The sequence below is a fragment of the Geotrypetes seraphini genome, chromosome 7 (genome assembly GCF_902459505.1).
Source record: "Geotrypetes seraphini chromosome 7, aGeoSer1.1, whole genome shotgun sequence".
Lineage (NCBI taxonomy): Eukaryota > Metazoa > Chordata > Amphibia > Gymnophiona > Dermophiidae > Geotrypetes > Geotrypetes seraphini.
The window spans coordinates 46,397,723-46,419,764 of record NC_047090.1 but is presented as its reverse complement, the minus strand read 5'-3'; the positions used below and the strand labels follow the sequence as shown (position 1 = coordinate 46,419,764).

At 46.1% G+C, this 22,042-nt stretch overlaps 1 protein-coding gene across 9 annotated transcripts in view; it reads left to right on the top strand.

Moving 5' to 3' along the window:
• The window catches only part of DCP1B (decapping mRNA 1B), a 113,406-nt gene extending 96,973 nt beyond the window's left edge, over positions 1-16,433 (top strand). For 7 of the 9 annotated variants that reach the window (XM_033951144.1, XM_033951142.1, XM_033951140.1 and 4 more), the window contains 2 exons: positions 93-362; positions 16,303-16,433. In XM_033951144.1, coding sequence (XP_033807035.1) covers positions 93-362; positions 16,303-16,383 — 351 coding nt within the window. In that variant the 3' untranslated portion in view covers positions 16,384-16,433. Of the gene's footprint in view, positions 1-92; positions 363-13,578; positions 13,968-16,302 lie in introns of those variants that run through there. The other 2 variants (XM_033951138.1, XM_033951139.1) reach the window with 2 other exon arrangements.
• The last annotated feature ends 5,609 nt before the right edge of the window (positions 16,434-22,042 follow it).

The following is a 22,042-nucleotide window of genomic DNA, read 5'->3' as shown; positions in this document are numbered from 1 at the left end:
TGGTATAGTTCACCCATGCATGTAATATGCCTTGTATGTGTAAAAATATGGTACCTGTTAGTAACTTGGTTTCTGTCACATTGGTCTATAAGCAGGTCATCTCACCTCAGCGCATCCCAGCTACTGTGGCTCCATCACTGTTGATGACCCCCATGGTGTTCACTCAGTCCACGCTGGTTCAGCCAAAGGGTACAGAAAGTGGGAGATTACCGTTGGCAAGCAAAGAATCCACTCCAGGACCAGCCTGCCTGCTTTTGCCTCCAAGGGTGTCAGAATCATCTGTTTTGAATAGCAATACCAGCAGCAACTGCAGCATACTAACAAAGGTGCAACTGCAAGAAACACTACTACACCTTATTCGGGTAATGAGTTTTGGCTATTTCAGATTCTGTAGCTTCCTAATTTTCTTTTTCAATTTTATTGAAAATACCATTCTGTTGGGGAAACTCTTGATCAGTAGTGTTATCAGTGTGGGTGTTGTCTTACAAATCCATGATACATATTGCTGGACAGTCATGGTGCACAGCTCATCTTTCCAATAATGTATTTAATGAATGTTGGGCCCTATATTCAAAGAGTTGAAAAGCAGCTAAGTTATCCAGATACTTAACCAGGTGAGTATGCCATTGAATATATCTACCTAGTTTACCCTGATGACTTTAGGGTAGCCTTTTCCCTGGCTCGATTTATCTACCTGACTTTATCCGTACCGACCGAATGAAGTTTAGCTGTGCCCTGGGAATGCCTCTTGTGCTGCATCTTTTTATGCAGATTAAAACATTTTGGGGGGTGGGAGGGGGACAGCAGTTTGCTTAGACAAAATGTACCTGCTTAGCAGGAATGTACATTTATACCCTAAAGCAGGGGTGCCCAAATGGTCGATCACGATCGACCAGTAGATTGCAAAGGCCCACGAGTCAATTGCGTTGCCTTTGCAATCTTTTTCTCCCTGCTGCTTCCCCAAGCCAGGCCTGGCGCATAAAAGCGCCGGACTTACAAAACTTCACCTCCAACATCAATTCTGACGTCGGAGAGGAAGTTCTGGGCCAGCCAATCGCTGCCTGGCTTATCTTAACTGAGGGACCGCGCACCCTACGTCGGGTGGGAAGGCACTCATGCTTGTGCGGTTCGGGCTCTCGCGAACTTTCCAAAGACTTAAAGTGGCGATGCACTTTTAAAGTGGTCCGTACCGGGGCTCCATCGGTGATGTCACCCATTTGTGCCTGCTGTCCCTGGATAACACCTGTTATCCCAGGACAAGCAGGCAGGTATTCTCACTAGTGGGTGATGTCATCCGACAGAGCCCCGATACGGACATCTTGCAAGCATGTCTTGCTTGAAGAAACTCAGAAGTTTAGAGATGCCCGCACCGCGCATGCGCCAGTGCCTTCCCGCCCGATGCTCAGGGCGTGTCTCCTCAGTTCTTTTTCTTCCGCGGAGCTGAGAAGTCTATCTTCAATTTGCGCCCATTGAATCTCTTTTTTGCCTTCTTTTTTGCCGCGGGTTGAGTTCTTTTGGCTCTCCTGTGCATTTATTTCTTTCTTTGATTTCTTTTTCAAAAAAAAAAAACGCGTGGCTGGGGCCCCGCGCCTTCGACCTTACGGCGGAGCTTTTCCGGCCTATGTCCCGGCCGATCACCGGTTTTAAAAAGTGTAGCAAGTGCCAGCGCGCGATTTCGCTCACGGACCCTCATCGACGCTGCTTACAGTGTCTGGGACCGGATCACTTCCCGAAATCGTGCCGGCCTTGCTCCACTCTGACAGCGAGAGCGTTTAAGCGTCGCTGTCTGCTGTGGGAGTCCATGTTCAAGATGGAAGCTTTATCGGATCCTGCAGCTTCGACGTCGACAGGTGCTTCGACTCCTTCTGCGAAGCCCTCTGCCTCCCCGGCTGCTTCGGGGCTCCTGAAACCGGCGTCGTTCACACCGGTTTCGGCCCCGGCTTCGGCGCCGGTGCCTTCATCCGTCTCCTCGGAGCAGGTATCGACCCCGACAGTTCCTCCGGTGGTGCTCAAGGTGCCGAAGACTGGCAAGCAGAAGCACGTAGCACCCAAGGAGCGCGGAGACCGTGCAGAAGGGCCCCCTTTTGGTGCGGATCCCTCCATATCGGCTTCGTTGCGGTCCATCCTGGAGGCTCAGTTCGTGGAGCTCATGCAGACCATGGGGCCTCGGCTGATTGCCACCATCCAGGGTGACCTTCCAGCTTCGGCTTCGAGGGGCGAACCGCACCCTCCTCCTCCTCCTCGCCGCACTACCTCGTTACTCAGCGAGGAGGAGCGGCGAGCGGTTCCGGGTCCTCGAGGAGGTCCTCCGTTAGCGCTGTACCTCCTTTGGAACCGATTTCCTCGAGGAGGGCCTCCCTTAGTGATATGCCTCCCTTGGAGCCCATCCCCTCGAGGAAAGCCTCGTTTAGTGACCTGCCTCCCTTGGAACCGATTACTCCGCCCCATGACTCAGTGTGGCGTCCACCTTCGGGGCCACCCAGTCCTGGGCATAGCAGGAAGCAGGACGAGTTCTTCCGAACCCCCTATCACACCTGGGCGGCGTCAGGGGAGCCTCCGACTCTGCCGCCTCTGCGATCGACGGCATCGAGTCCAATCTGCTCCTTGGAGGCGTCTGAGCCAGTTTCTCACAGACGGGCTCGATCCCCTTCCAGGCATCGGGAGGGGCATCGATCCAGACATTCTTCGAAGCATTCCTCTCGACACTCGACCGTCTCGCCTCAGAAGAAATTGCCTCGGTTGGGGTATGCTGCTTCGACTGGGTCTCCTCCTCCGGGCCCGGAGTTCGAGGACCCCGAGGTTTTCTACTCGTCCTGTTGCTCGCAGGCCTCTCTGGAGCCTGAAGCCTCTTCTTCTTCTAGTCCGTCTCGCAGACTGGCGACGGCAGACCAACTGTCCTTTTCATCGTTCCTCAGGCAGATGGCGGATGACATGGACATTACTCTCGATGCTAGGTCTCGATATTCCAAAGAGTACCTCGATACCATGCACTTACCTCGTCCTCCGGCAGAGTCCTTGCGGCTTCCCCTGCACAAGCTCCTCGACCAGACCTTCATGCGATGCTTCGAGTCTCCTTACTCTATCCCTGCGGTCCCTGGCAAATTGGATGCGCGGTACCGCACGGTGCATCATAAAGGCTTCGAGGGTCCTTAGCTTTCTCACCAGTCCCTCCTGGTCGAATCCTCGCTCAAGTGGTCTCATCCTGGCCAAGTCTATGCTTCAGTGCCTCCGGGCCGCGAGGGCAGAACCATGGATAAGTTTGGTCGACGCATCTATCAGAATTCGATGATGGCGTCTCGAGTCCTGAATTACAATTTCCACTTTGCAGCCTACTTGGAATTTTTTCTACCTGTGCTTCGGAAGTTCACACCATACATCGAATCCCAGGCTAGGTTTGAGTTTGAGGAAGTGGTTGCTTCGCTGTCCCAACTTCGGCTTCAGTTAATGCAATCTGCCTATGATGCGTTCGAGCTCTCCGCCCGAGCGGCGGCCTGCTTGGTGGCGATGCGCCGGTTGGCCTGGTTGCGGACCATTGATATGAACCTGAATCTTCAGGACCGCCTGGCAAACGTCCCGTGTGCTGGGGCGGATTTTTTTGACGAATCCATCGAGACTGTCACGAAGAAGTTGTCTGACCACGAAAAGTCCTTCCAATCTATCCTTCGGCCGAAGCCTAAGCCTCAGCAGTCTCGACCTTCTCGTCCGCCGTTGATTTATCAGAGGCGTTATCAGCCGAGGCAAACTCCTCCTGCGAGGCAACCGGCGAAGCGTCAGCCTCCCCAAAAAGGTCAGCCTAAGTCTCAATTGCCTGCTGTCCCTAAGACCACTCAGCCTTTTTGACTGTCTCGTCGAGGGCATAACCAACCTCGTTCTGCCTCCCCCTGTTTTTCCCATCGGAGGGTGCCTCCATCATTTTTATCATCGCTGGGAGGCCGTAACAACCGACCTCTGGGTCCTTACTATCATCAAGGAAGGATACTCTCTTCATTTCCATCGGGTCCCTCCGGACCACCCTCCAAGAGAGTATCCTTCCAACTTGACTCAGACCGCCCTTCTTCTCCAGGAAGCTCAGGCTTTGCTCCGGCTTCGTGCCGTGGAGCCGGTCCCAACGGACCAACTGAACCAGGGGTTTTACTCCCGGTACTTCCTTGTTCCGAAGAAGACGGGCGACCTGCGACCCATTTTGGACCTCAGGGCCCTCAACAAATTCCTAGTCAAGGAGAGGTTTCGCATGCTGACACTTGCTTCTCTCTACCCTCTCCTCGAGCAGAACGACTGGTTATGCTCTCTGGATCTCAAGGAGGCCTACACTCACATTCCCATTCATCCGGCCTCCCGCAAGTTCCTCAGATTTCGGGTGGGACATCTACATCTGCAGTATCGAGTGCTTCCATTCGGCCTGTCCTCGTCTCCCAGAGTCTTCACGAAGTGTCTGGTGGTGGTGGCCGCTGCACTCCGGAACAGGGGTCTTCAGGTATTTCCATACCTCGACGACTGGCTCATCAAGGCTCCGTCAGCTCCAAAGGTCATTTCGGCGACCTTGACCACGATCTGCTTCCTGCAGAGCCTAGGCTTCGAGATCAATTTTCCCAAATCTCATCTGCAGCCTACCCAGTCCCTTCCCTTCATCGGGGCGGTACTGGACACCATCCAGCTTCGAGCATTCCTTCCTCCTCAGCGCATGGATGCTCTTCTTCGTCTCTGCCAGTCTGTATCTTCTCGTCAGTCCATCTCAGCGAGGCCACATGGCCTCCTGGGCCACATGGCCTCTACGGTTCATGTGACGCCCTTTGCCAGGCTCCATCTCAGAATTTCTCAGTGGACCCTAGCTTCTCAATGGACTCAAGTGTCAGACCCGTTGACTCGACACATCATAGTCACTCCTGCTCTTCGGCAGTCTCTACTTTGGTGGATGACCTCTTCGAATCTATCCAGAGGTTTGCTGTTTCACACTCCTCCTCATCAGAAGGTTCTCACTACCGATTCCTCGACCTATGCCAAGGGGGCTCATCTGGATGGGCTTCGCACTTATGGATTCTGGACCTGTGCGGACCGACTCCATCAAATCAATCTTCTGGAGCTCAGAACCATCTTCAATGCTCTTCAAGCTTTTCAACATCTGCTTCACGACATGGTGGTCCTCATTCGCACCGACAATCAGGTCGCCATGTATTATGTCAACAAGCAAGGGGGCACGGGCTCGGCCTCCCTCTGCCAGGAAGCTCTCAGAGTCTGGGATTGGGCGGTTCGCCACAACACCTTCCTCAAAGCTGTCTACATTCAGGGGAAGGACAATGTCTTGGCGGACAAACTGAGTCGTCTTCTCCAGCCTCACGAATGGACACTCCACTCCAAGCCCCTTCATCAGATCTTTGCTCAGTGGGGAACGCCTTAGATAGACCTCTTTGCGGCTCCCCACAATTTCAAGCTGCCTCAGTTTTGCTCCAGGATCTACGCTCCTCATCGCCTCGAGGCAGATGCTTTTCTGCTGGATTGGGGGAATCGCTTTCTGTATGCGTTTCCGCCATTCCCTCTCATTCAAAAGACTCTGGTCAAGCTGAAGTCCGACCATGCTACCATGATTCTGATAGCTCCTCGGTGGCCCAGGCAACCTTGGTTCTCCCTTCTACTTCAACTCAGCAGCAGGGAACCGTACCTACTTCTAGTGTTTCCTTCACTGCTTACTCAGCATCAGGGGTCTCTGCTTCATCCCAACCTGCAGTCTCTCCACCTGACAGCTTGGTTCCTCTCAACGTAACTCCGCACCAGTTTTCCCAGGTGGTGAGGGATGTCTTGGAGGCTTCCAGGAAGCCTGCTACTCGTCAATGCTACTCCCAAAAATGGACTAGATTTTCTTCATGGTGTATTTCCAATTCTAAGGAGCCTCAGCGAGCCTCCCTATCCTCTGTTTTGGACTATCTTTTACATCTGTCTCAGTCTGGTCTCAAGTCGACATCTATACGAGTCCACCTGAGTGCTATTGCGGCTTTCCATCAGCCTCTACAAGGGAAACCTCTCTCTTCTCATCCTGTGGTTTCCAGATTTATGAAAGGACTTTTTCATGTCAATCCTCCTCTCAAACCGCCTCCAGTGGTTTGGGATCTAAATGTTGTCCTTTCTCAGCTTATGAAACCTCCTTTTGAGCCTCTGAGCAAAGCTCCACTAAAGTTTCTCACTTGGAAAGTGGTTTTTCTGGTGGCCTCACATCTGCTCGCAGGGTCAGTGAGCTTCAGGCCTTGGTGGCGGACCCACCTTTCACAGTATTCCATCATGACAAGGTGGTCCTCCGCACTCACCCGAAATTCCTGCCTAAAGTGGTCTCTGAATTTCACCTCAACCAATCCATTGTGCTTCCAGTGTTCTTTCCAAAGCCTCATTCTCATCCTGGAGAATCAGCTCTTCACACTCTGGACTGTAAACGTGCTTTGGCTTTCTACTTGGATCGCACCAAACCACACAGAACTGCTCCTCAACTTTTCGTCTCCTTTGATCCAAACAAGTTGGGACGACCTGTATCGAAGCGCACCATCTCCAACTGGATGGCGGCTTGTATCTCTTTCTGCTATGCCCAGGCTGGATTACCCCTTCCCTGTAAGGTCACAGCACATAGGGTCAGAGCGATGGCAGCCTCTGTAGCCTTCCTCAGATCGACACCGATTGAGGAGATTTGTAGGGCTGCCACTTGGTCCTCGGTTCATACGTTCACCTCTCATTATTGTCTGGATATTTTCTCCAGACGGGATGGGCAGTTTGGCCAAACTGTGTTACAAAATTTGTTCTCCTAAGTTGCCAACTCTCCCTCCATCCCATTGAGGTTAGCTTGGAGGTCACCCACTAGTGAGAATACCTGCCTGCTTGTCCTGGGATAAAGCAATGTTACTTACCGTAACAGTTGTTATCCAGGGACAGCAGGCAGCTATTCTCACGTCCCACCCACCTCCCCTGGGTTGGCTTCTCTGCTAGCTACCTGAACTGAGGAGACACGTCCGGAGCATCGGGCGGGAAGGCACTGGCGCATGCGCGGTGCGGGCATCTCGAAACTTCTGAGTTTCTTCAAGCAAGACATGCTTGCAAGATGTCCGTATCGGGGCTCTGTCGGATGACATCACCCACTAGTGAGAATAGCTGCCTGCTGTCCCTGAATAACAACTGTTACGGTAAGTAACATTGCTTTATGGTAAGTTGGTGATGTCACCCATTCGTGCCTGCTGTCCCTGGATAACACCTGTTACTGCGCATATGAGGAGGGTTGCGAGTGCTTTGGGCCCAGCCCTGTTCATATCTTCCAGTGCTGGGAAACAGTCCTTGGTCCGGGAGATGAGAAAATTCCACCTGGCACCTGAAACTGGTGATAGCATGAAGCGTGGGCACATGACGTCTGTGGAACCCATGAATGCCACGCCAGAGATCCATCAGGGATCATTTTTTTGCCCCATGCAAGAGTTCTCCCCAGAATTTGTCCATCTCATATGGAGAGTGTTTTTAATGGACCCTGGCCATGTTGCACAGAGCGCGCCTCAGTGTTTTCAAGGAGCGTCTTCACTTGCAGGGATCAGGATCAGACAGTGGGCCAGTGACTCAGCTTCTAAAGCAATCTAAGACAAGCTGCCCTTCAAAGGACAGATGCTTTTTGGTAAGGGCCTAGATCAGGGCTGCCCAAGTCCAGTCCTCGAGATCTACTGGCAGGCCAGGTTTTCAAGATATCCACAATGAATATGCATGAGAGAGAGATTTGCATACCAAGAAGGCAGTGCATATTCATTGCGGATATCCTGAAAACCTGGCCTGCCAGTAGATCTTGAGGACCGGACTTGAACAGCCCTGGCCTAGATGAACTCATGGCCAGTGTAGTAGATCGCCGCCCTAGGTCGCTGCCAAACAGCAGACCTTACCGCACCTCTGTGGGGAGTTGAAGTAATTTTCATCTGTCTCACTGGTCTCACCAAAGTAACTCGAGTTCCTCGGCCCAGAGATTTTTCCAAGAGAACAAAAGCGCTATCGCAATCCCAGTCACCAGCAGACTTCTGGGTCTCGCATCAACCCTTCCTCTAAAAAGTCCCAATGACGCTGAACTTGGAGCCTCACCTCCACACATTGGGGGGCGGTTGTCAGTATTTTCAGTGGGAGTGGGAAAAGATTTCCTCTGACATATAGGGACTGGACATCATACGAGAGGGTCACAAGATAGAGCGTTCTTTCGCTCCGCACCGGATTTGTTTCTAGATTCTCCATCCAGGATGCCGGAAAAGGAGGTTAAGGTTCGAGCCATGCTTCAGTGACTCTTAGACATTCATGCCTGATGATGAAAAAGGCCTGGGCAGATACTCCTTACACTTCATTGTGCCCCTGAAAGGCGCAGAAGACTGGAGGCCCATCTTGGATCTCAAGACAGTCAATGCATTTCTGAAGATCCCACATTTCCACATAGAAACAGCCCATTCAGTCATTACAGTGGTGGCTCCAGGTGAATTTCTAGCATTGCTGCATTTGACAGAGGCCTATCTACATATGTCCATCCAACACTTCAGAAAACATCTGAAAACCTGGCTTTTCTCAAAAATGTAACTACCCCCTCCCTCCCCCTCTCTCCTTCCTGTTTACCAAGCCCTCCTTCCTTCCATTGGAGTTCCTTTCTTTGTTTTTAATTCCTGTAAACCGTGTCGAGCTCCACTTCCGTGGAGATGACGCGGTATATAAACTTAAGGTTTAGTTTAGTTTTAGTTTAGTCCATCTTTCTGAGAAACAGGAAATATCTGAGATTTCTCCAGGAGCATTTCCAGTTTGCAGCCCTTCCCTTTGGTTTGGTGATAGCCCACTGCATTTTCATCAAATACTGTGGTGGTATCAGCTCCTCTGCAAAATGGGGGTTCAGGTACACCCTTATCTGGGCAATTGGCTCATCAGAGCTCCATCCAAGCAGGAGTGCGAGGAAGGTGGTGGCTCTCCTGCAAAAGTTGGGCTGAATAGTCAACTTCAAGAAGAGCCATCTGGAACCAACTCAGACTTTGGAATATGTAGGAATTCAGTTTGACATGGCACTGGGTTGCATTTCTCTTCCCAAACCTTGTAAACAGAAGCTCCAGAAACAAATCTTGGATCTCTTAGCACTTCTGACCTCCACTGTATGTCACTAGCTTCAGGTGTTGGGCTTCATGACAACTTCTCTGAAGATTGCTCCCTGGGCCAGGCCGCATATGCAGCCCCTAAAGGAGACTCCTGTTTCAGTGGTCTCCACAACGTCATTCTCTTCATATGCAGCTCCTATTGACAGGGGCAGCGAGGAGCAGCTTATGTTGGTAGCTTTAAGAGAACACCTTGTCCAGGGGCATGCCTCTCCGTATTTCAGAGTGGGTGACTCTCCCAACCAATGCCAGCCTTTTCGGTTTAGGAGCCCATTGCGGATTGGGGAGCCCATTGCGGAGGCTGCTCTATCCAGGGCCAGTATATTCGCCATTAAAAGGGATGGTTCATACACTGTCTAAAGCTTCGAGCTAGAGAATGACACTGTAGCCCACAGGAATGGGGCGAATAAAAGACTGGTAGCTACAGGTATGGGAACAAGAACATTCAACTCCTCGTGGAGCGGTGAATGGCCTTGTCCCCGCAGTTAAGTATTTTCCACATGTTGCCTCCCTTCCCACCTCTCCCAGTCAGCAGCCCCCTTCCAATCGCCATGGTCCAGGCATTTCTTCCCCTCGTTGGGCCATCTCCCTCCCTTCGCCTCACCTTCACTTGTACTTTTCAGATTTTTCTCTCTCCAAGCGGCCCGGACACCACAGCCTTCTCACAAGTTGTGCGCAATTGCCCCAAAACTTCTCCTCTGATGCAAGCCGCCCAGACGGAAACAGGAAGTTGCATCAGAGGAAATGTTGGGGCAGTTGTGTCTGACATGTGAGAAGGCTGTGGTGTCCAGGACGCTCAGAGAGAGAAAACTTTGATTCTGAAAATCGCCTGTGAAGGAATGGAGATGGTCCAATGTGAGGAAGAGGTTGAGTGGCACTGAAGGGAAGTGGAGAGGGAGGGGAGAGAAGAACAGATGCTGAAGGGAAATAAAGAGGAGAGAGGGGAGAGCCTACACTGCATAGAAGTGGGGAGGAGAAAGAGGGGGAGCAGACACCGCATGAAAGTAGAGAGGAGAGAGAGAAGGAAAACAGACACTGCATGGAAGTGTGGAGGACAGAAGCTGGATGGAAGTGGAGAGGTAGAAAACAAATTGGGAAAGTAGAGCAGAAAAGAAAAGGAAGTGAAAGGGAGAAGAGAGAGAGATACCAGAGCATTGGGGAGGGGGAGGAGACAGATACCAGATCTGAAGAGAGGAAAGGAGGGAGAGTTGCTAAAAACCACCTGGGGGAGGGAGTGAGAGATAGAAGAAGACAGATGCCAGACCATGGGGGGAGCGAAGGGAAGAAGATGGGTGCCAGACCAATGGGAGGGGGCGAGGGAGAGATGGAAGGGAGAGGCAGACAGTTTCTGGTAGAGCCATAGAAATAGAGCAGATGCCATATGGAAGAGGCAGAGAGAAGGCAAACATTGTATGGAAAGAAGAGAATGACAAGAAGATGAGGAAAGCAGAAATCAGAAAACAAAGGTAGAAAAAGAATTTCTATTACTTTTCTTTTTTTTTTTTTTGCTTTAGGATAAAGTCGTATTGTAGTTGTGTTGATAAACATTTATAAACAAAGCCCTGCCAGCTGAAGATCTCTTCCTCTAGTTTGGCAGCCAGAACTCTGTTTTATAAAGTGACAATTGTACAGAATATTTTTTCTTTTTTATGCTTTAATAAAATTCAGTATAAAACTATTTGAGGCTTGTGCGGATGGGATCAGATGGTTTGTGGGGACGGGGGCCGAACTCGTGGGGATGGGGCGAAGCTCGCAGGAACAGGGACCAATTTGTGGAGACGGGGACAAATTTTTTCACTTTATCATTCTCTACTTTGAGTCATTTGGCTCGCGTTAAGAACTCTGGAAGAAACCATAGGGGAAAAAGTAGTAAGTGTTTTCTGACTACGCAGCAGCAGTAGCATATGTGAACAGGAAGTGCTCCCTTGCATCTGGAAGCACAGATGGTCTTCCGGTGGATAGAAGTATGCCTTCATGCCCTCTTTGCTGCCCTTGTGAATGGAGTAGAACATGTTCAAGCTGACTTTTTCAGTTGACAAGTCCTAGAGAGTGGGCCCTCTCTCAAAAGGCGTTCCAGTTCATTGTGAATTGTTGGGGTATAACAGTAATGGACTTGATAGCTTTTGCCAAGAACTCAAAAGTCGTGTGCTGCTTGTCAAAGAGCAGAGCCAGGTAGCTTAGGGCTGGATTCATTAGTTCAGCCCTGGCCAAGTCAGGATGTAATGTAATGTAATGTAATTTATTTCTTATATACCGCTACATCCGTTAGGTTCTAAGCGGTTTACAGAAAATATACATTAAGATTAGAAATAAGAAAGGTACTTGAAAAATTCCCTTACTGTCCCGAAGGCTCAAAATCTAACTAAAGTACCTGGAGGGTAATAGAGAAGTGAAAAGTAGAGTTAGAGGAAAAATAAAAATAAAATAAACATTTTAACAAGACAGCATTGATCTAAATACTTTGGAAGGTAGAAGAGAGGAGAGAAAGGAATAGAAGCAGAAGGGGGAGCCGTTGAACAGTAGAATTCTGGAGAAATTTAAATGATAGAAATAGAACAAAACAAAGACAAAAGGCAAAACAATAGATAAGATTAAAGATAAATCATAAGCTGGAAAGAAAAATAAAATAAAACTTTATCTCCTTTATATTTTCTCACCTTAACCCATGGTGGGCCAAGTCATCTGCAGGATTGCGACTCATCTAAGTCTCGTGATTTTAGTGGCCCTGGACTGGCTTCACTGTCTCTGGTATGCAGACCTCGTCTGTCTTCAGAGAGTCAGGGGCCTCGAGCTCCCTCTTTATCACAATCTTCTAAGTCAGAGACCAGTTCCCATGGAGAATCCCCAATGCTTTGGTCTTATGACATGGCTCTTGAGTGCAAAGCACTAGTTCCAAGAGGCTATTCAGACATAATCACTGCCACACTCTTGCAGCCTAAATAGCCCTCTACTGTGGTGGCCTATGCCAGGTTTTGGGAGGCTTTTCCTCAGTCTTGTGAAAGAGACTAGGTGGAATTGCTCTGATCGCCCATTCTGGTGGTCCTTGCTTTTCTACAAGCCAGTCGGGAAAAAAAGTTTGCAGTGGTTTCCCTCAAAGTTCAAGTGACAGGTCTCTCAGGTTTCTAGGTGCACAATGATTCGGTTTCACTTACAGATCATCTGGATGTAACCAGATTTCTAAGAGGCTCATCATTCTTTATCGATGGGGATCCTCAACACAGTTTTGAAGGGCCTTACTAAATCTCTATTTTTATAATTTTTCATAGTACAGTTCATACAGAACAGTAAAGAATAAAGATAAACAAAAAATAAACAGTTTCTGCAATCTAAATCTCTATATGAGCCATTGAAAGATTCATCCCTATTGGACCTAACGATCAAAACAGTGTTCCTTGTGGCAGTCGTCTCCTTGAGCTGTATTTCAGAATAACAAGCTCTATTGTAGAAAGCCTTTTCGCAGAATCACGGAAGCTCTATTGTAGAAAGCCCTTTCACAGAATCACTGTTCTTTCTTTCAAAAGTTGTTTCCGATTTTCACATCAACCAAGAGGTTCGTGTGCCTGCTTTGCAACCCACTGGGTCAGATAAACAGTATGGGATATTACAGAAACTGGATGTGTAAAGAGACTTCACTATTTAGAAAGGACCAATGATTTTCATCTTTCTGTTCATCTGTTTGTGCTCACTAGTCAGTCCAAGCATGGTAAGCTGACATCCAAGGTCCCTATTGCCAGATGGATTTGCATGGCCATCTCGTTGACATACGTTGACTGTGGAAAGCAACTTTTGATTTCTCTCAGGCTCACCCAACCAGGAGAGTTGCAGCTTCATGGGCTACTACTACACTTCTCCCTCCGTATTCGCGGTTTCGATTATTCACGGTTTTTAGCTTGCTGGCTCCTCCCCCCAAATTATGTCAGCTTACATAGAGAAATCGCTGATTCCAAGCATTTACAGAGAAAATCGCCGATTCCGAGCACTTTCTTCACCGTGTTTTGCCTCTCCTTCAGGAACAGGCCAGGTCTCCCATCATGTTGTTCGCGGTTTCACCATATTCACGATGGTTTTTAATAGAAAACCACGAATAACATATGAAAAAGTTATTTGTGGTTTTTCTGTATTCACGGGTCTGTTAATTCCCTATAACAGCGAATATGGAGGGAGAAGTGTACTATTATTTCTATAGTGCTACCAGACGTACGCAGTGCTGTACAGAGTCACAAAGAAGAAGAAAGTCCCTGCTTGAAAGAGCTTACAATCTAAGCAGACAGACAAACAGGATGTCATGGAAACAGTTAAGGGGAACAGTTAATCAATGGGGCTGGGTTGGTGGGGAGTAGGGTTGTAGATTGAAGGCTATATCAAAAAGATAGGTTTTCAGTCTGCTTTTAAACAAGGAAAGGGGCATGGTGGACAAACTTGGTCTAGATCCTGCTGTCCTTGTTCTTACCTGCAGGATGTCACATCACCTGTAAGCAATGAAACCTGTCCTACAAGCATACCTACCACAGCCATGTGATAGCACCTGGACTGACACTGATGACAACAGGCATCTATGCTGCTGTAATAGAGAGAAACTAATCAGGACAGCCAAAGGTGCAGAAGAACCTATTACTCCATAGTGCCCGAGACCTTTGATACTGAATTTGAAAACTGAAATCTGTACTATGATTTATTGAATGTCCAGCTCCCAGGTATGGGGCTGGCCAAGAAAGAAACGAGTGATAAAATGGTGCTATGGACTTGGGTTCAAGAGAGCCAGAGATTTGGTTTTGGCCTATAGCAGTGGCCTCAAACTCAAACCATTTGCAGAACCATATTTTGGATTTGTAGGTACTTGGAGGGCCTCAGAAAAAAAATAGTTAATGTCTTATTAAAGAAATGACAATTTTGCATTCTGAGGTAAAACTCTTCATAGTTTATAAATCTTTCCTTTTGGCTAAGTCTTAATAATAATATTGTCATTTATAGCTAAAGAGACGTATGATCAAGAAACTGTTTTATTTTACTTTTGTGATTATGATAAACATACTAAGGGCCTCAAAATAGTACCCGGCGGGCCGCGAGTTTGAGACCACTGGCCTATAGGATCCCATTATAGCAAAGTATTCATTGGTTTATATGAGAGAATTTCATGAGGACCCCCAAATTTCAAACTATAAGAGATAAATATAGCATAAAAATAAAATCATATTTGTATACTATAAAACTTTGCAGTTCTTTGTGGTTTAACAAATAAAGGGGACTGAACAGTCACAGTGAATTGCAAATCAATTCTCCAAAAACTATAGCACACTCTTCTCCCCCCCCCTCACCCACTCCTTCCCCGCCCACTCCTACCACACAAGTGCCCCCCTTCCCTCATATCTCTTTAATATTCCTTGCGCAAGCAGCAAGCCCAGCCTGCTGCTCACCCCATTGTTGGCTCTTCCTCTGATGTCACTTCCTTGGTGCGGGCCCAGGAAGTGATGTCAGAGGAAGAGCTGACACTGGCGCGAGCAGCAGGTTAGGGTTGCTGCTCGCATTGGAAACGTTAAGAGGTATGAGGGAAGGAGTGCACATGGTAGTAGGGGGGGAAGGAGTGGGGGACGGAGAGGAGGACGAGTGCCGGTGCCCCCACCAAGACAGCGCCTGAAGTGGATAACCCCCCTTTACTACTCAACTGAGCAAACCAGAGACTGTCGCAAGTCTATTTCAAGTCTTTTGAACTGCTTTGCTCCCCCAGAGTTTCTTTGTATTCAGATTGTTTTAGAAGCATTTATGTATGTCTATATTCGTTTGTATTTACCCTGATTTTTGAAGTATTATTGTATACTCAACAAAGAAAAGGATAAAATAAAATTATTATTATTGGTGAAACTCTGAGTTCTCTAAATTCTTGACTATCACAGCTGGTCAGATAAAAAAACAAAGGCCATTGGTAAAAGATGAAATTAAGGCCTTGGTTTTGGCGCAGTGAACTCAGTTTTCAATAACAAGGAAGTCATTATTTTTCACTCTGCATCATTCTACCTCTTGGAAACTGGGGTCACTGTTGTGCTCTATGCAGCATATCATAAGTAGGATAATCAGGCCTAGGACTATATATTGCAAACATGCCTGTCAGGATGCATGATAGGCCTGGGGATCACCCAGAGTATCTCTAGTTTCATTTGTTTATCATATTATACAATTCGTTTCTATAGTTACTTAAGGTAAAATCAAAATGACTAACAATTAGTCTTTGTTAGGCATGTACACAATAACACTAATATTAAATGAGTATTATTCAAATGATCTTCTGTTGCCATTCTTGGCAATAATACACTAACATACTTGTTATGTGAAGTGTAACAGTTTAGTTCATGGTGGTCTTGTGTAGAGAGTTGTCCTCATTCTCATCGCACATGGAAACTTCTGTCTTGTTGCAGGCATGTGATCATATCTTATTAAGTTCTCTGTGAGATTATAAATCAGTTGTACTCTTAGAGTTATAATGGTGTAATTTCTGACTACAAGGACATGTACAATAATATGATCTGTTCATATAGCTAATATTTTGGTGGGTCATAGTTTTAAGACAAAAAAAGCAAGGGGGTCAAATATTCAATGCCATTTAACTGACCAGAAATGACTTCTGGCCGGTTAGATTGCCTGTTTAAGGCTAACCGGTCATTTTCAGTGGCACTTAGCTAGTTTGCAGTTCAGTGTTAACCTGTTATCTTGGGGGCATTCCAGAAGTGGAGTTGCTAGTTGGCCAGTTAAGTGCCGATATTCAGCATTTACTGGCTAGGCTAACCACATAAAAGTTAGTCCTATCTTTATGCAGTAACCTATAGCCAGTTAAGTGCTGAACTAGCTACGCATTGACCTGCTTCACAAAGCTGGATATTTAGTGTCGAATCCCAGACAGATGCCCAGCATTGAATATCTGGGAATAACACTAGTGGTCAACAAAACATTGAATATTGACCCCAAAATTTTTACCACATTTGCTATGTGGACCTGGAAAATCAATTTGTTATTTATACTGTGTGCATTTGATCTACTGTGGCAACAAAACTAAAAACAGAGAATTACTACTGCACATGCTATAATTTGTCTTATCCTACAAGCTTGTTATATGCCTTAATCAAGCATATAGAAAGATTCTACTTCAGTATGGTATATCTGTCATACAGCATGTCCTTTTATTTTTCAGAATGACGACAATTTCCTAAATATCATCTATGATGCTTATCTCTCCAGTGTTACAAAAGGAGCAAGGAAAAAGAAAATGTAAAACTCAATTATTATCTTTATTATTTCTAATTAAATTACATTTCAAAAATACTTGTTTGAATGGAATTCCTGAACTTCAGCTATTGGGAATATCATATGGTATAGGAAAATGTCTTCCTTTTTCTTAAGAACAAAAGCTAAACTGGCCATTCTGTTTAATGGTTTAAAAATACTGGGAAAACTGGAAAACAGGAATTGTACTGAAAGGAAAATTGGTGGTACCTTTTTAGGAAAAATATATACAGTATATAAAAATGTTTAAAGCAGCAATTTGACAGCTGGAAAAATGTTAGCTATGTTATACTGCTCTGCTAGGTAACTTTATACATCATTTAGCAAAAAATGGATGTATAGACAGAAAAATATTTTATAAATATTTTATCTACTACAAGCCAGGTCATTGATGGTTTGCAATTCTATGGTATCATATAGGGTCAGTCCGCGAGTTTGGTCCTTGAGCTGCTTTCTGATTGGACTCAACTGAAATTTTTCTTTAAGCTTCCAAATGTGTATTAGAAGCTACTCTTACCTACCCCCTCAACACACAGTTTATATGTTGCTACCAGCAATGCTGTACCCAGAATGAATTGCTCAAAATGATTTCATCTGTTCAGAACTCTAGCTTCAAAGGACTTCTTCTTTGCAAGACAATTTATAGCTTAATTTGTAAATGTTCTACTTCTCAAACAGTGGTTTATTTATAGCTGTGACTATTACATGGCAAGCCCTTTGTACATGCACTTGGCAAACATTTTGTGACATAGTAATTGTTTCCACCTGTATTTTTATAAGGTTTCTCACTTCGATCTGCGGTTATGAGTTATGTTCCTGGCCACTAGGTGGCAACAATTGACTACTTAAAAGTTGGAGATGATAAAAATTGATGAATTCCCTAATTTTTCAGTGGGAAAAAGACTGTTGTTCAGCTTGTCACTCTTCTGAATCTGCTATATTCTGCACAAAAACTTTTTTGAGAGAGTGAAATACATTTTCCTGTTTTCAATGGAAAATAACGTTAGATCTTTGTAATACTGTGAGAGGTATATCACTTTGTTATTACTGCAAAACTGTTTTCATGATAGTACTTGATATTTAAGAGAACCTGAGAAGAGCTAGGAACATGGAGAGATCCTTTAATAGTTCTTTGAGAGGATTTTTAATATTTATAGTGACTCACTACTTAAACAAAACAATGGTAAAGAACCTCTTGTCTGTGAAACACAACTCCCAATAATAGGTTCTTAATGCAATTGGTTTTACATGTGTCTCGAGGGAAAGACCTCAGAAACCTGCATCCAACACAGAACAGTCAATTCTTGTGGTGGTATAACTTCGCAGGACAGATTTTCTATCATTGGTCGCAAAACCCTCCACACACCAATCCCAAGTGCTTTCTGCTCTATCTGTCAATATTTATTTTAATAGCACTAGGTGTGTGAAAATATGATGCACTTATCTGATTGCAGGATAAGGCCCGACGGGACCCGTTTCGCCAAGCTTATGGCTTCGTCAGGGATCCTCTTTTTGTAGCAGCTGCAAAACAACAGTAAGACAAGTGCTGAGCCAACGCTGAGGTGGCAAAACATCCAATTGTCTCTGCAAATTTATACGAAATCGTACTCACTGTGTTCAGTCCTAACAACACTTCAAAAAATGGCGCCGGAGGTGAACAGACGCCACGCATGCGTATTTCAGACCATGCATTCATGACGTCATCGAAAGTGTAATAAAAGACATCAGAGAAAAGAGACATTAGAAAAAAGAGTGCCAGCCGATGTTTCCATTCAGACCGGTGGGTTTTAAAGCACTGAGTTGGAAAGTCCATCTGGCTTCTCTTTGAAGTAATCTCGTGTGTCGGTCACCCCCCCGCTCGTTCTTAGGTTCGTGGTCAATGCACATACAGGATAAGTGATAAAAATCGTGCTTAAATTCCAAACAGTGTTCCACGATGGGGGCACTCATTCTCTTGAGTTTGAGATTAGAACGATGCTCATACATCCTGGTTTTGAACGGACGTATTGTTTTCCCTATGTACACTTTCTTGCAAGGGCAAAAAATAGCGTACACTACAAAATCAGAATTACAAGTCATATGATGTTTCAAATAGTGTATTCTTTTGTCAACAGGGTTTATAAAGCTGGAACCCTGTACCGTCATCTGGCATATACTACAAGCACCACACTTCACAAAACCCCAAGGCTGGGCTGTAAACTCCCTCGTTGTTGTGCGATACGTGGAAGGACTTAGTAGATCTTTAAGGTTCTTGTCCCTTGTATACGCAATCCGTAAAGGGACATCATGAAACAAGGGAAGGGTTTGAATTATCCTCCAATTCTTTTTCATGATGGTAGCAGGAACATTTCCTTGTGCTGTGAATCTCATCACACACGTTTGAACGTGATCTCTATTCATCTCTGGCGAAGCCCCCTCACTACTATCCTTTGGTGACAACAGCCAATCTCTGTTATAATGCTTGGCACGCTTCTGTGCCCGTTTAACTACCTGGTATGGGTAACCGCGAGAACGCAGCTTCTCCCCAAACCCCAAAGCTTGGGTCTTATATCGGTTTCCTGTGGAACAGTTCCTCTTGATCCGGAGGAATTGAGAAAACGGCAAATTGTTTCTTAAAGCTGTGGGGTGGCAGCTTGTGTACTCCAAAATGGTATTCCGGTCGGTCGGCTTGATGTGTAAATCAGTGGCAAACGAACCATCAGACTGAATGACTATGACATCTAAAAAAACCACAGAAGATGTTGAAAACTTCATAGTAAATTGAATGCATTCATCGCATGAATTTAACCATGTATGAAACTGTTGTAATTCTTTTTCCGTGCCACTCCATAGCATGAACACATCATCTATGTAACGGAACCATTGGAAAATTTTTGAATGAAAAGGGGAACAATCCACCCACGTTTTTTCAAACGCCGCCATATACAGGTTGGCGACAGAAGGGGCAAACGTTGCCCCCATCGCCACTCCGGTTCTTTGTTTGTAAAAAATGCCATCAAACATGAAGAAGTTCTCCTTCATCGTGATTCTAGCGAGACTTGAGAGAAAATCAGTGGGTATTAGATGTGGTCTCGGTCTGTGCTCAAACACCTCTCTCAGGACCTGTAGGGCATTGTCCTGAGGAATGGAAGTGTAGAGGGAGACAACGTCCATAGTGACCAACATGAAAGGGAAGCTATCCGCCTCTATTGCTGACAATTTATTCAAAAAATCAGCGGTATCTTTAAGGTATGAGGGAACTTTCGGAACTTCGTGCTTCAAAAATTGATCTACGAACGTAGATACAGGTTCAAGCAAGGAATTGCGAGATGACATAATCGGTCGTCCAGGCGGGAACTGAAGATTCTTGTGAATTTTCGGTAACGTGTAAAACACCGGAACCGTGGGCCATTGCTTATTCAAAAAGCGATGATCCCTCTGAGTGATAAAACCCGCTGTCAAACCAGCATTTGTCAATTTCAAAATTTCTCGCTGCAGCCTCATGGTCGGGTTCCATTCCAGTTTTTCATACACATCCAGTTGGCTCAGTTGTTGACGGATCTCATTGACGTAATACTCTCTGTCAAGGACTACCACCGCACCCCCCTTGTCCGCTTTCTTAATAATGATGTTCTCATCTTTCCGGAGAGCGGACAAGGCTTTTCGGTGTGCCGCATTCAGATTGCCTTTGGTCTTGTGACAGGTGTCAAACCATTCTCTGAGGAGTTTGAGTCTCAGTTGAAGCAATTAAATGATAACATGGATAAATTTAAAGAAAATTTGAAAAGAAATAAAACTAAGAAGTTCAAAAGGGATGAGAATGACTACAGTAGTCAACATGTTTATCCCTGGATGTATCCGGACGCTTCACAGAAGGGGCTCACTGGTGGCAGTAAGAGTGGTTCGGAGGGCACGTTGTCTTCTTCGTCCTCCACTACTGATTCCAACCAGACTTTTTTACGGTCAGGACAACCTCAAAGACGTGGAAGGACAAGAGGCAGAAGAGGAGGATCACGTACACGCCCGAACACGAGGTCTCAAACGAAAACAAACCAGTGGTAATTAATATATCTAGCCAGTTACTCTCGGTTGCTGAAGTGGATCTTTTAACGAAGGGACTTTCTTTTGTTCCATCTTCGAGTTTTGATTTATTTCAGTTCTCAGTGGATTTGGAGAAATTTTTGCGGCTCATACAATTGCGAGTCTTTTTTGGTGATAAAACGGAGCATCATGATCGCACGATTGTGAGTCCTCATTCCACTTGGGTGCCTCCTGGCCCTGTGGACCCTGTCATTAGTGCCTTCAAGAAATGTGTTTTGAGGGATATGCACGAATGGTTTGACACCTGTCACAAGACCAAAGGCAATCTGAATGCGGCACACCGAAAAGCCTTGTCCGCTCTCCGGAAAGATGAGAACATCATTATTAAGAAAGCGGACAAGGGGGGTGCGGTGGTAGTCCTTGACAGAGAGTATTACGTCAATGAGATCCGTCAACAACTGAGCCAACTGGATGTGTATGAAAAACTGGAATGGAACCCGACCATGAGGCTGCAGCGAGAAATTTTGAAATTGACAAATGCTGGTTTGACAGCGGGTTTTATCACTCAGAGGGATCATCGCTTTTTGAATAAGCAATGGCCCACGGTTCCGGTGTTTTACACGTTACCGAAAATTCACAAGAATCTTCAGTTCCCGCCTGGACGACCGATTATGTCATCTCGCAATTCCTTGCTTGAACCTGTATCTACGTTCGTAGATCAATTTTTGAAGCACGAAGTTCCGAAAGTTCCCTCATACCTTAAAGATACCGCTGATTTTTTGAATAAATTGTCAGCAATAGAGGCGGATAGCTTCCCTTTCATGTTGGTCACTATGGACGTTGTCTCCCTCTACACTTCCATTCCTCAGGACAATGCCCTACAGGTCCTGAGAGAGGTGTTTGAGCACAGACCGAGACCACATCTAATACCCACTGATTTTCTCTCAAGTCTCGCTAGAATCACGATGAAGGAGAACTTCTTCATGTTTGATGGCATTTTTTACAAACAAAGAACCGGAGTGGCGATGGGGGCAACGTTTGCCCCTTCTGTCGCCAACCTGTATATGGCGGCGTTGGAAAAACGTGGGTGGATTGTTCCCCTTTTCATTCAAAAATTTTCCAATGGTTCCGTTACATAGATGATGTGTTCATGCTATGGAGTGGCACGGAAAAAGAATTACAACAGTTTCATACATGGTTAAATTCATGCGATGAATGCATTCAATTTACTATGAAGTTTTCAACATCTTCTGTGGTTTTTTTAGATGTCATAGTCATTCAGTCTGATGGTTCGTTTGCCACTGATTTACACATCAAGCCGACCGACCGGAATACCATTTTGGAGTACACAAGCTGCCACCCCACAGCTTTAAGAAACAATTTGCCGTTTTCTCAATTCCTCCGGATCAAGAGGAACTGTTCCACAGGAAACCGATATAAGACCCAAGCTTTGGGGTTTGGGGAGAAGCTGCGTTCTCGCGGTTACCCATACCAGGTAGTTAAACGGGCACAGAAGCGTGCCAAGCATTATAACAGAGATTGGCTGTTGTCACCAAAGGATAGTAGTGAGGGGGCTTCGCCAGAGATGAATAGAGATCACGTTCAAACGTGTGTGATGAGATTCACAG